The following is a 12,247-nucleotide window of genomic DNA, read 5'->3' on the forward strand; positions in this document are numbered from 1 at the left end:
TGTGTTTATTTCGTCTTTGGAGATGCAGGCCAAGTGTCAGTCGACTGTGGTGCACCAAATCCATGTGGAGCTGCTCGTGCGCGCGCGTGTCGGTCAACATGGCCAGAACGCCGTTGCCCTGGACAACGCGCCACCCATGACACGCTATGACGCAGTGACATGTGACAAAGAGCGGGGGTGCGGAGTGCAACCAGATTCACTGCTACATGGCCTGATACCAGCCTACCCATTGGAACAGAAAACACCCCAAATATCATTAGATGTATTTCCCTGGTTGCTTTCGCGAAACATGGACAGTCTACCTGTGACCTATTGGAGATTGACTATGGCGTCCTCAGCCCAAGACATGAGTTGCAAGACCAGGAATGGATCTATGTGACAACTCCTCCACTGCGCAGACCTTCCACCTCTTCTTGACTCATACCCAGTGTTTCACCAAGTATCTCGTCCGTATGCTGGCCCAGGGTGGGTGGAGGAAGACGTATGCCAGGCATCGAATCGGACCATTTCACGGGCGTGTTGACTAGTTTGATAGGTCCGCATGCTGGGTGATCTACTTGCTTGACCATGTCTCTTGCGAGGACTGCGCAAAGCATTAATACACAGAAAGAAACCTACACTAAGCAAAGATTGCAGACATACCGTGTTCGTGGTTCAGTGTATCCTGTACGTCGTTGATAGCAGCGTATGCTATATTCGTTAGTCAAGAACAATTGGGCATATATTTGATGGTACTTACGCATTCCGCTTCCCTCTAGCAAGTCTAGCAAGTCCTGCGTACTCTTCTTTCTCGTCTCTTTTTCAATAAGTTCCTCCAATTCATCCCTGTGTTGAACCCTCAATGCGTTCGTCTTGAATCTGTCATCAATAATCCATTCAGGCTTTCCCAGCTTGTTACATAGCACACCATACAGTCTATCGTTACCCCCTCCCAGCAAGATATCCCCGTCAGACGTCTTGAAGGCTTTATACGGTACGATCGACGGGTGTGAGGTCCCCCAGCGCCCAGTGTCGCGCTTCCCACTAATGAGGCAAGAGCTGGCGATATTTGCTAGTGTGGCAACTTGGCAATCTGACAAGGCGACGTCGATATGTTGGCCCTTGCTGCTTGGGTTTCTCAGGCGCCGGAAGAGAGCAGCGATGATGGAGTTGGAGGTGTAGAGACCGGTCGTGAGATCGGTTACTGCTACGCCTACTTTTACAGGTGGCCCATCACGAGCTCCAGTTATATGCATTAGACCCATTTCGCTGAGAAGTGTTAGCATCAGTCGCGCTAAAGAAATATAGCGTCGGAAAAATGTACGCTTCAACCATGACATCGTAGCCTGCTCTGTTTCTGTACGGTCCAGTCTGTCCGTAACCTGTGATGCTGGCGTAGATGATACCCGGATTGATCTTTGAGACGGTGTCGTAGTCCATGGCGTACTTTGCCAGAGATCCCGGGAGGTAGTTCTCAACGAGCACGTCACATTCCTTGACCAGGCGATGTAGAATGTCTACACCAGCTGGATGCTGGAAGGACAGGCCTATCGACCGCTTGTTGCGATTGACCTACTCTTGGTGAGTTTAAATAGCCAGGGGTTCACGATTACACTGACGCCCAGGTAGTATGCACTCTCTCCCGGCCCTTCTTGCTCATCGGTGTACTTGGCGTAGGGCGGCCCCCATGCTCGTGTGTCATCTAGGCATAGCAATTAGTTTGGAAAAAGTATCATGATGTATGCCTCCGCTTACCTCCCCTTGTTGGATGTTCGATCTTGATCACGTCCGCTCTATCACATTGTCAATCTAGGAATCTTGCAGAATGCCAACCTTAGTTGTTGGTCCGTACAGGGTCATCCGTCGCATACCCAAGATCACCTAGTATTTGCGTGCAATACGGCTGCTGAATATTAGAAGGATTTGTCGTCGTTTCATAAGCTACGACTTACTCCAGCGAGCACTCTTGTCATGTCAAGGACTTTGATGCCGGCAAGAGGTAGATTAGACGCATCTGCACTCGATGCCGCAGTTGCTAGTTGTCGAACATGGCCAGGTCGTGTTCGATTGGACCGTAAAGCCGACAGGCTCGTCTGGAAAGCACAGCTTGAGCGTCTCAATAACATGTTTGTCATTTTAGGTTGAAAGAAGGTACAATCACGACATGTGCCTGGTGACGGAAATGTTTCCACGGCATAGCTAGGTGTTCCCGAAGATGAGCTAGCCAGTTCCGAGGCTCATCGTTAGCTGCAGAACCCCACCAACTTTCTTTCTCCAATTACCCACACCCCACCATGTTTACTGGTCTCGTTGAAACCATTGGCAGTAAGCAACGATGCATTGTCCTTTGCGTTCGGCTCGGCTGATAGTGGCTAGCTGTTGCCGCCCTTGAGAAGCTCGACCAGACGGCCTCGGGAGGCGGCGGGACATCGTTGACCATTTCCGGATGTGAAGACATACTGGGTGACGCCCATTTGGGTGACAGTATCAGCGTCAATGGTATGCTCGCACTAGTCTGATGGAACTCATGGTCTGATTCGGCTAGGAACCTGTCTCACCGTCACCGAGTTCACCAAGTCGTCATTCAAGATTGGATGCGCTCCCGAAACACTCCGGCGCACAAACTTGGGGTCGCTGCAAGAGGGCTCCAAAGTCAACCTGGAGCGCGCTGTCTCTGCAGACACGCGCATGGGCGGCCACTTCGTCCAGGGCCATGTCGACACCATCGCCACCATCGAGTCCGTCACGCCCGACGGCAACGCCCTGACTTTCCGCTTCAAACCTCGCGATACTTCGGTGCTACGATACATTGTTGAGAAGGGCTATGTTACCATAGACGGAGCTAGTTTGACTGTAACCAAGGTGCAAGATGGGCCTGAGGGTTGGTGGGAGGTCATGTTGATTGCCTATACCCAGGAAAAAGTTATCACGGCTGGCAAGAAGCCAGGCGACGATGTCAACGTCGAGGTAGACCAGGTCGGCAAATACGTGGAGAAGAGCGTGGCTGGATACTTTGAGGGATCGTCAAACGGCGAATTTGCGATACTGGAGAAGATGGTTTCAAAATTAGTCGACGAGAGACTGAAGGCTCTTGGGAAGTCATAGACACGCTTGTTGGACAACCAGCGACTGCCAAGTCAATAGATCGGCCGTCAATGCCGTAGAAGTCATGGTCCCACACTAGTAGCCAACCAGAACAAAACAATGCGCTTCGACTGTACACATGGTTGCCTTGAAAGGGGCTCATGGGGATGACTTGCAGCCCCATTGTGGTGGCTTGGACAAAGTGAGGCGCAGCTTTGCTCCTTGTCCAGCACGTATATATTGAGATGACTATCCAATATTCATCTTGAAACACTCGCAGTCATTTTGCGCATGTCCCTTCAAATGGCAAAACTTGAGAGATTGTGATTTACGTCCGGCCGTTGATACCTAGCTCGCGCGTGGTGCCTTTGTGCCTGTCAACCAGTTGACAGCTGTCAAGCCGCACATCTTCACGTAACCACAGCTTCGACATCTCTATCGACTGTTGAACGACTATTGCTTACATTGCAGGACTAGTCCATGCCATAGTGGAGCAAGTTAGGCAGAAAACCGTTCCGCAGCGCCAGTAGCCGACATGCAGACGAACGATGTCATAAAGTCGGATGCACTGGACACTTCGATATTCATCGTCACGCGAATCGGTATGATGCAAAGGATCTTCTTCTCCTGACAGCGCAGCGCTGCAGCCGTTGTGCCGGAGTGGCGCCTCCGGTTGTCCAGAATAGCATGTTACCCCAGCATCGCAGCACAATTGCGTACAGAAAGCCGGCACTATGGAATTCCAGTCCCTAAAATTGGGGGCCAAACTGGTTGAACAGAAAAGTTGTGTGAAAGAGGAAGCGAGGACTGCGGGCTACATGCAGGCTTGGTAAGGGATTTTGTCGGCATAGGTCATTGGCTTTCTCACCGGCGAGCTGCTGCATAAACACGTCAAGAGCCGACCCTCCTCAAGCGCGCATGCCACCAGAGGTCTACCCCAGACGCTCAACTCGTAGCACCATCGCTTGAGCGACTTCTTGTCCCTTTCTCGCCGATTCTCAGGCGTCTAAAGCATGCGTTGCTACTAATCTTTCGTTTCGGCTATCTACCCTGGCACGCACTCCATCATGGACTGGCGACTTCTCGACTACGCCAAGGAAGCTGAAGAGACCGCAGCAGGCCTTCTCTCGTTCGAAGGAGAAATTCCGCAATATCGCAAGGACATCAGAAGCCATATTGCTGAACTATTCGCCATATCGCACGCTCTGCATGAATTGCATGATGCATTGCAATTGTCCCGCTATGGCAGGTACGCAGGCCACATCCTGAAGGATCTAGAGGTTTGCCTTCCAAGCTTGGGCTACACGCTTGACGACGTGCAAGATATCTTCAATAGGTCCAAGAAGAGCAGACACGCTGCACCAGGTGCTTTTCCGGGCACACCACCATACGCAATTATCTGGGAAGATGCGCTTGCGGACTTCACCTCACAGGGCATGTCCCTGCCCAAAAGATTCGAGACCTTTAGAACGTATCTACAGGGTATGCATGATGCTTTGAAAGGGTAGGTACTAGTAGAAAGGCACTCTAACAGAATGGCTAACTGGCTCCAGGGAGGATGATGAGGCAGAATTGGCTAAATTCAAAGTTCTACTATCAAGATTACTCAAGAAGCAAAAGCCAATGCCGGTCGAATCCTACTTCAGTAGACTTTCGGTACACGGCAATGGGAAGGGCGTTGCTAGGACGCCGCAGCCGCCTTCTCCTAAAGTACCCAGACCGAAGATACACCAACACCCTACGTATCCGGCGCCTCAGTACGCATATCAAGCACCGCAGCTACCACTACCCCATCGATCTCATATTGCACCGACGTGGGGAGGCATAGGAGACATACCGTTCGTCCCACCACCGGTTCCAGAGATCCCTCAGTCGCCCACATATTCGTCTGCATCATCACAGGCTTATTCAAGTCAGTCGACAGACTCTGAGCCGGTCGCTCACTGGGCAATGAAGATATTCGATGGTCGCCACGGTTCCACTCCTTTCCAAAGCCCTGCAGAGCGCACCAAGTGCTTTGGACGAGACGAGCCCCGAGTAATTGAGATGCTAGATAGCGATGGTTTTGAGAAGGTCTTGGAATTACCGTTCGAAGCAACAAATGTCTGGGTAAGGATATACTGGAGAGCTGATGACAACCGCGCACGAATACTCTTCCTCACTATGGATCCTGACGGACATCGCCTGAGACACCAGATCCCAATCACCGCATTGGCACTCCGGCGTGCAGGATCATCCTTGCGGCTCTGCCGGGTCAACCGTGAAGACGGTCGACTTGACCTATGGGCTAGGTTGCGCTTCCCTTTATATGAGCGTGAGTAGACTTGAACTGATGATGCAAAATATTCTGATATTCTCTTAGGCATGGTGTTGTTTTACTGCACCGCCATTGCTATGAAGCGTCAAGATCAAACCGGTATTGCAGAGGGACTGGAAGATGTTTTCGTGCCCGGGGAGAAGATTGTGTTTTCTGGGTAAGTGGGCAGTCGTGGCTTCCTATATCATGCTGACGCTGTTCAGTGAGACGACTGATAACAGGTATCTCCATGCCTTCCGCATCTACTATGACACAGACTCTGGCTGCGTACGATTCGAGGCTACTGCTCGCCGTGGGCCGCTAAACACGATCCCTATCTGGACTGCATTCGTTACGCAATATGTTGGACGTAGTGACTGGATGAAGCGCGTTGGTCCCGATACAATCCAGTTTGAGAAGCTGCATCCGTATGTTTTCAGTGATGGCTACAGGCTACCCAAAGGCTCTACGGGCAAATACCGGTTGACCTTTACTTCATCAGAAGGTACGTCACTTTCATGCTGCTTACACCGGTGACCGGCCGAAACTGACATGTTGGCTAGATGCGAAGCATTTCAGAGACAGTTTCCATAACATCCGAGTCTGATCGGCTTTGGGATAAAGCCAGCGCAGCACTCTTCCCTTGACAGACCTGTCCGACACTCGCTGATACATGACGACGTTACGAACAAAACTCATTCACGACTAACGACATGACCTAAACGAAAACACACGACGTAACGACGAGGGCGGTTTCTGCTTTCTGGCACGATATACCCCTCTCAGTGCTTTCTCTAATTCGATCTCACAAATTGCCACGTATCTCTTAATTCTACAAGTAGCTCCACTGTATTTATTGCACTTAGTATAATGGTTCAGAAACGTTGTTTTGCGAGGCGTGGGATCAGCAGTGAAAAACGAAATCGTCGTGGTGTCATGCCTCTTTAAGCCTAGCTTCCAAAGTCTCAGATGCCCCGCTTTCCGAGATTGAGACCCTGGTGTTGAGTCTGTGCTTGGTACTACCAAAACCAAAATTTCCCTATCCTAACTTTTGACCGCAACTGCGCCAGTTTCTGTTCCCTCACTTTTGTTTAATCACAATCCACCTCCTTCTCTTATCCGAGTACCAAAATGGCGAACCAACAAGAAGCCGGAAAGAAGGACCCCCTCACGGGCATGGCGCACTCTGAGGCGCATTACTTCAACAGGTAGGCATATTTCGAGGGTCCAAATACACGCAGAGTTTCGCTAACATTGTTGCCTGCAGTTACAACCACCATGGTTCGTACCGAGTCGCTCCGATGATATGACTGATACTAATGCGCGTGTCAAGGCATCCACGAGGAAATGCTGGTACGACAGCCCCACCCTGCCCTCTCAGGCTGCTCCTCGCAGCGATTGCGACGCATGGCTAACGGTGTGCGTTTAGAAAGATGAGGTGCGAACCAAGAGCTACCGCGATGCCATCTACCAGAACCCCCACCTTTTCAAGGACAAGGTCGTCCTTGACGTTGGATGCGGTACATCCATTCTCAGCATGTTTGCGCACCCCACCCTATAGCACGCGAGCATGCGTTGATACAATGGTTTAGGTTCGCCGTAAAGGCCGGCGCAAAGCATGTCATTGGTGTGGACATGTCGACCATCATCGACAAGGCCAAGGAGATTGTCGAGGTCAACGGCATGTCGGACAAGATCACCCTGCTCCAGGGCAAGATGGAGGAGGTCGTACTACCTTTCGACAAGGTCGACATTATAATATCCGAGTGGATGGGCTACTTCTTGCTCTACGAATCCATGTTGGACACGGTTCTGTACGCACGCGATAAGTACCTTGTCAAGGACGGCTTGATCTTCCCTGACAAGGCCACCATCTTCATGGCTGGTATCGAGGATGGCGACTACAAGGAGGAAAAGATTGGATGTAAGCAATGCACAACTCCGACTCTCATAAAATTTTGCTGACTCAAGCAGTCTGGGACAACGTCTGGGGCTTCGACTACTCTCCCCTCAAGGCAACCGCCATCACCGAGCCCCTCGTCGACACCGTCGACATCAAGGCCGTCGTCACCGACCCTTCGCCCGTCATCACCCTTGATCTCTACACTTGCACTGTCGCCGACCTCGCTTTCCGGTTACCGTACGAGCTCAAGGTGCGTCGTAGCGACTTTGTCCACGCCGTCATCGCCTGGTTCGACATTGAGTTCGCCGCCTGCCACAAGCCCATCCGCTTCTCCACCGGTCCCCACACAAAGTACACTCACTGGAAGCAGACAGTCTTTTACCTCAAGGATGTGCTCACAGTCGAGGAGGGCGAAACCATTAGCGGCATTCTAGAGAACAAGCCCAACGAGAAGAACCACCGCGATCTGGACATTAACATCTCATACAAGCTCGAGTCGAGCGATATGCACAGACAAGCGTCTGGCGAGGCCCAGTACAAGATGTGCTAGTTGGTGTCTTGCGTGTACAGTGAGATTTGGGACGGCGTCACTACCGTTCGGGCAATGAGACGCCTGTGTCTTACATGATAGACTTAATCGGCGTTTGGGCAAGGGTTTCGCATACCAAAAATTTAGGGTAGCATGAGCATGTGTGAATGAGTTACGAAGCAGGGACCAATCTATCATTGGGAATTCCTCCCCTACAACCAATATTGCTGTCCTCGACTATGAGACGTGATGTATGAGCCAAGACTTCCAACTATGCATGAGCGACAGATGAGAGATATAGGTACCATTGGAAGAAGGCTAAACTCCGTTACTACGATGCTATGTTACGCTTGCAAGCGGGGGTATATATGTATGCAAAGCTTAAATCCCAATAATGCTCCGCTTCTAACTGCCTAGCCAATATGGCTGCGAAAAAAAAAGCTCTCAAGTACGCCGTGCATGATCACCATGATATCCAGTAGACCTTTTCGCCAATGAAGCTCAACCTAAATCGCCAATCTTCTGATATACTTGAACCGAAACTGCCCACAATACACTGCCGTTCACTTCTAGTAGTCGTAGCTTTCATTACCAAACCCTTCATCGTCGTCTTCCAGGTAGTTGTGCTCCAAATCTTCTTCCTCTTCTGCCTCTTGCATCTCCTCCTCCTCCTCTTCTTCTTCTTCTTCCTCACCCTCCGCATCAACGTTTGTAGCCTGCTGTACAGCACCTGGTGCGTTGGAAGACGGACTGGCACCCTGTCCACTACCAGATGGACTCGCTGAAGTTTGGCCACCGGGGAATAGCTCCTTGAGCCGATCGTAGTTGATGTGATTACTGAAAGCTTTGGCGCGCTTCTTAAGCATCTTGTGAGCAGCGTCCGCTGCACTAGTTGCCGGCTGGCCTTCAAGAACATTACCGTCACCCATTTGGTGGTGTTTGCGCTTCTGCTTGGGTTTCTTGGGCTTGTCTTCCGCGGCTTCAAGTTCGGCTTCCAACATCTTCGTCTGTTGGGCGCGCAGCCAATCTTCGTTTTCCGTGATCCAGATAGCTTCCTTGCGGCGGACTTCTTCCGGGGCAAGGATGCAGGTCGCAACGTCTGGGTCATCATTGAATTCGTCTTCACCGACTTCAGGATCCAAACTCACGGGGACGACATCGCGGGTGTCAGCAGCAACGCGGGCCATCTCTGCTGCTGTCCAACCAGAGCGCCTAAGAAGCTCGTGGTCTTCGCTGTTGGCGATCTCCTTGAAGATACCCTCCCAATCCTTGATGGTGCTTGTGACTTCATCCTCCAGATCCTGCTCAATTTCAAGATCTTCTTCGTCGATGACGACGGGTACCCGTTTCTTTGGTGGTCGGCCACGCTTCTTGGGCATGACAAAGTCTGGATCGGTGGTCTCACCAGCCTCAAGTTCTTCAACTGCAGAAGCAACCGACTCCACAACCGCCTCGTTGTTACCATCGAACGCTTCTATTTCAGCAGACGGATCGCTGTCCTGTGTGCCAAGGGTTTCAGTTTGTGTTCCGGCCGGTTGAGACGAACCATCATTCGACTTGCGCCTCTTGCTTGTGCGTTTTGGTGCTGTATCCTCGCCTGGTTCAACTTCGCTACCGGCTGACTCGTTCTGTGGAGATGCAACATCACTTCCTTCACGGGCCCGTTGCTTCTTTTTCTCCTTGCGCTCTTCCTTCTCTGCGCGCCTCCAGATGGCAGGAGGCTGAGCCTTAACCTTGAGGCGGGGTCCAAACTCTCGGAACTGATTGACCGTCAGAGCCGCGCTCTGTGTTCTCTTGTATTCGTATAAGCGGGATGTGATGGTAGAATCGGCGACCTTGACTACGTAGACGACCTCTCGAATGGTTCGACGGAAGTTGTTCATACGGGCGGCTATGATGATACAAGCACCGCAAAGCCCAGCCGGCTGACGACCTTGTACCATCCAATCTCGGTTCATTCGCTTGAGGACCTTACAGGCGTCGTCGGCAACTCTGTGAGAGTCATCCCCAAACTCCAGTTTTCGACAGTACTTTAGCATCAAAGGCTCGATCTCCTGGACGGCCTTGGTGCCCACAAGCTGTGCTGGATCCTCCTCTTTTAGCATCTCCAGAAATTGTTTGTACGTATCTCCCAAAGCCCAGACATTTGTTTGAATCTTCTCGGCCAAGTCGATAAGCATAAGCGTATTCTCGGGTTGTCTCCGCGCAGCCATGTAGATGGAGACAGCAGCGACGTTCCTCATGCGGCGACCTTGAATGAATCTATGGTTCATGGCGAGCTTGTACCACATGAAGGCTTGCTCTATGACGGCCTCGCGCTGATTGAGAGATGCGCCGAGAGCTTGGATAGAATTTTTGCCACTCATCGCAGCCTGTTCCCTGCTCTCCATGCCGCCCAAGCCTCGCATAGTCCCGCCCATGGAGTTTGCATGTCGCTGGTTCGCGTGGATGAAGCCACCCTCGACAATGGCTGCTCCGCCTGAAGTTTCGCCAAAAGTAACCTCGGAGACGATGTTGCTTTCGTTGTGGACATGACCGCAGTTGTAGCACATGACTTCATTGTCTGAAGTGTCGATTTGGGGGTCGGAACAGCAAGTGTATGTGCGTTTGGCGGCTTGGGGCGCAGCGACCTGAGGCGCCTGTCTTCGTTGCGTTGCTTTGGACTGGTAGTGATAGGAATCGTTGAGGCCCCGAAGCCGCTGGACCGGCGCCCTTGCGACCTGGGGTGCCGACATTTTGCGCGTACTCGGATATGTGGCGTGGGTGCAAACGAGTGTTGAGTCGACTCGGACGAGAAACTATTGAGGGTAAGAAATAGAGTCGAGCCAGCACGAATAAGACGCGGTACCGCGGGAGGGGCAGCACTAGCCATGACTGGCGCCAAGTGGGGTACGCTTTCCCCGTTACGGCCTTGAGCTCTGCACCTTGAGCTGCGAACACCTAGCCAACACGGCGACTTTCACCCTAGTCACAGATGTACACATCGGGCTCTCGGTCGTAGGGACGGTTTCATGTGCATCGCAATGCAGCTTCACGATGGAAGCGAACCGATATGACGTTCTTCTGCGCTTGCATACCATTTCTTCGATTGCACTGCATCGCCAGCGTGTCCACATACTCGGGCATGTTTAGGTACATAGCTTTCAGATATAGGCCAATCTAGCAGGATGCCATCGACATGTAACCTTCGAGTCCTCCTGACAAATCGTCCAAGTCAACCGATACCTCCTTGCGTGGTACCTGCAGCAAAGCAATAGCAGCGCAACGCTTGTGTGCCCTCATCCCGGGGCTCCAATGCGGGTGATGACCACATGGCCAATGATTGGCTAACCACAACACACCCGAACAGCCCGAACTAAGCCATTGAGCAAAAGCCCGCAAAAGCCCTGGTTTCCCAGCCTCCTTGATAGGGCTTGCGTAGGTTGTGTGTATTTCATCCGGGCCCCCGTCTCTGGGCCCCCGCTCGCAAGCTTCTCCATAGCTTCCAGCTCTCGCCCTACCCCAAAACACTACTTTGACCTACCAACTTTTGCCAATTTGCCCCAGAACAATACTATGTCTACAAGAAAGAGGAAGAACGAAGAGGAGGAGCTTGTCGCCCTCCCAAGTGACGAGAGTGATGAGGAAGAAGAGTAAGTGAGCACTTCCTTGACGTCATGGCTCTGTACCTCCCGTCGCATGCACCTTTCTTACTGGCATTGAACCGCTCTTTATCATTTGAGCGAATTCATGCCTTTGGTCCCGCTTCCAAGCTCTACCCAAGTTTTGCATACATCGAAGCGACGTTGCGAGCTTGCTGAGTGACCAGAACAATTGACATGGTCGCGCTCCGCAACAACGCTCCGGATAGCCCCAATTTGGCGTTCCCCTTCGATGCCCACGTCGGTCACAATGTGAATGCTTGTGATCGCAGGCCAATGAGCGTCCTCATCTATGAAACAAGATTAACATTCCGCCTCATAGATACGCCGAATCTGAGGGCTCAAACTTCAATTCCGACGACTCTGACGCCGAAGAGCCCCGTAAGTCATTTCCATCCCTCAACATCCTTGTATCTCATTTCATCTGACATGGCCACAGCACCCAAGAAGAAGACCAAGCGCACCAAGCCCAAAGACGATGAGGATGACGAAGACGAGGAGGAGGAAGACGATGTAAGCGACGATGATGATGACGATGCTGCGGTGCCTGAGGAAGATGACGATGACGATGAGGACGCCAATCCCAAAGCCAAGAAACCAGCTGGCGCAGAGAAAGATCGGAAAGTCAAGACGACGGGCAAGGCTGATCCCGTACCTGTGGTCGACGATGATGATGACGACGAGTAGAGATGTAATGTCCATATGCGTAGTAACCATATAGCAATGCTGGCTGGCGAGATAGAATGTAATGGGCTTCGACTGAGAACTTTGTTCAATTCACATCTATATTCATACTACGTAATAATTTCCTGTTG

The 12,247-nt window shown here is 51.7% G+C and overlaps 6 protein-coding genes across 6 annotated transcripts; 4 read left to right on the forward strand and 2 right to left on the reverse strand.

Annotated features, from left to right (window-relative positions):
* Positions 1 to 371: 371 nt before the first annotated feature.
* Positions 372 to 2,114, reverse strand: AA0111_g2024 (Succinate--hydroxymethylglutarate; the record flags this gene model as incomplete). The annotated part of the gene is made up of 8 exons (XM_028647750.1): positions 372 to 583; positions 643 to 690; positions 740 to 1,248; positions 1,304 to 1,551; positions 1,599 to 1,681; positions 1,735 to 1,772; positions 1,851 to 1,882; positions 1,932 to 2,114. The coding sequence occupies 8 exons, from the start codon at positions 2,112 to 2,114 to the stop codon at positions 372 to 374; spliced, it is 1,353 nt and encodes a 450-aa protein (XP_028510589.1).
* Positions 2,115 to 2,273: 159 nt separating this feature from the next.
* On the forward strand, positions 2,274 to 3,084 carry AA0111_g2025 (hypothetical protein; the record flags this gene model as incomplete). Its single annotated transcript, XM_028647751.1, has 3 exons — positions 2,274 to 2,304; positions 2,356 to 2,478; positions 2,525 to 3,084. 3 exons carry the CDS (start codon positions 2,274 to 2,276, stop codon positions 3,082 to 3,084), a joined length of 714 nt encoding a protein of 237 aa, XP_028510590.1.
* Positions 3,085 to 4,130: 1,046 nt separating this feature from the next.
* AA0111_g2026 (hypothetical protein) lies at positions 4,131 to 5,966 on the forward strand (the record flags this gene model as incomplete). The annotated part of the gene is made up of 5 exons (XM_028647752.1): positions 4,131 to 4,567; positions 4,617 to 5,377; positions 5,426 to 5,537; positions 5,584 to 5,864; positions 5,923 to 5,966. 5 exons carry the CDS (start codon positions 4,131 to 4,133, stop codon positions 5,964 to 5,966), a joined length of 1,635 nt encoding a protein of 544 aa, XP_028510587.1.
* A 524-nt stretch (positions 5,967 to 6,490) lies between these two features.
* On the forward strand, positions 6,491 to 7,812 carry AA0111_g2027 (Protein arginine N-methyltransferase 1; the record flags this gene model as incomplete). Its single annotated transcript, XM_028647753.1, has 6 exons — positions 6,491 to 6,567; positions 6,627 to 6,640; positions 6,693 to 6,712; positions 6,789 to 6,898; positions 6,952 to 7,283; positions 7,334 to 7,812. 6 exons carry the CDS (start codon positions 6,491 to 6,493, stop codon positions 7,810 to 7,812), a joined length of 1,032 nt encoding a protein of 343 aa, XP_028510588.1.
* Positions 7,813 to 8,360: 548 nt separating this feature from the next.
* On the reverse strand, positions 8,361 to 10,526 carry AA0111_g2028 (hypothetical protein; the record flags this gene model as incomplete). The annotated part of the gene is made up of 1 exon (XM_028647754.1): positions 8,361 to 10,526. One exon carries the CDS (start codon positions 10,524 to 10,526, stop codon positions 8,361 to 8,363), a length of 2,166 nt encoding a protein of 721 aa, XP_028510591.1.
* Positions 10,527 to 11,346: 820 nt separating this feature from the next.
* AA0111_g2029 (hypothetical protein) lies at positions 11,347 to 12,119 on the forward strand (the record flags this gene model as incomplete). Its single annotated transcript, XM_028647755.1, has 3 exons — positions 11,347 to 11,423; positions 11,755 to 11,813; positions 11,872 to 12,119. The coding sequence occupies 3 exons, from the start codon at positions 11,347 to 11,349 to the stop codon at positions 12,117 to 12,119; spliced, it is 384 nt and encodes a 127-aa protein (XP_028510592.1).
* Positions 12,120 to 12,247: the final 128 nt, after the last annotated feature.

Source organism: Alternaria arborescens (assembly GCF_004154835.1).
Source record: "Alternaria arborescens strain FERA 675 chromosome Unknown contig_3, whole genome shotgun sequence".
NCBI lineage: Eukaryota > Fungi > Ascomycota > Dothideomycetes > Pleosporales > Pleosporaceae > Alternaria > Alternaria arborescens.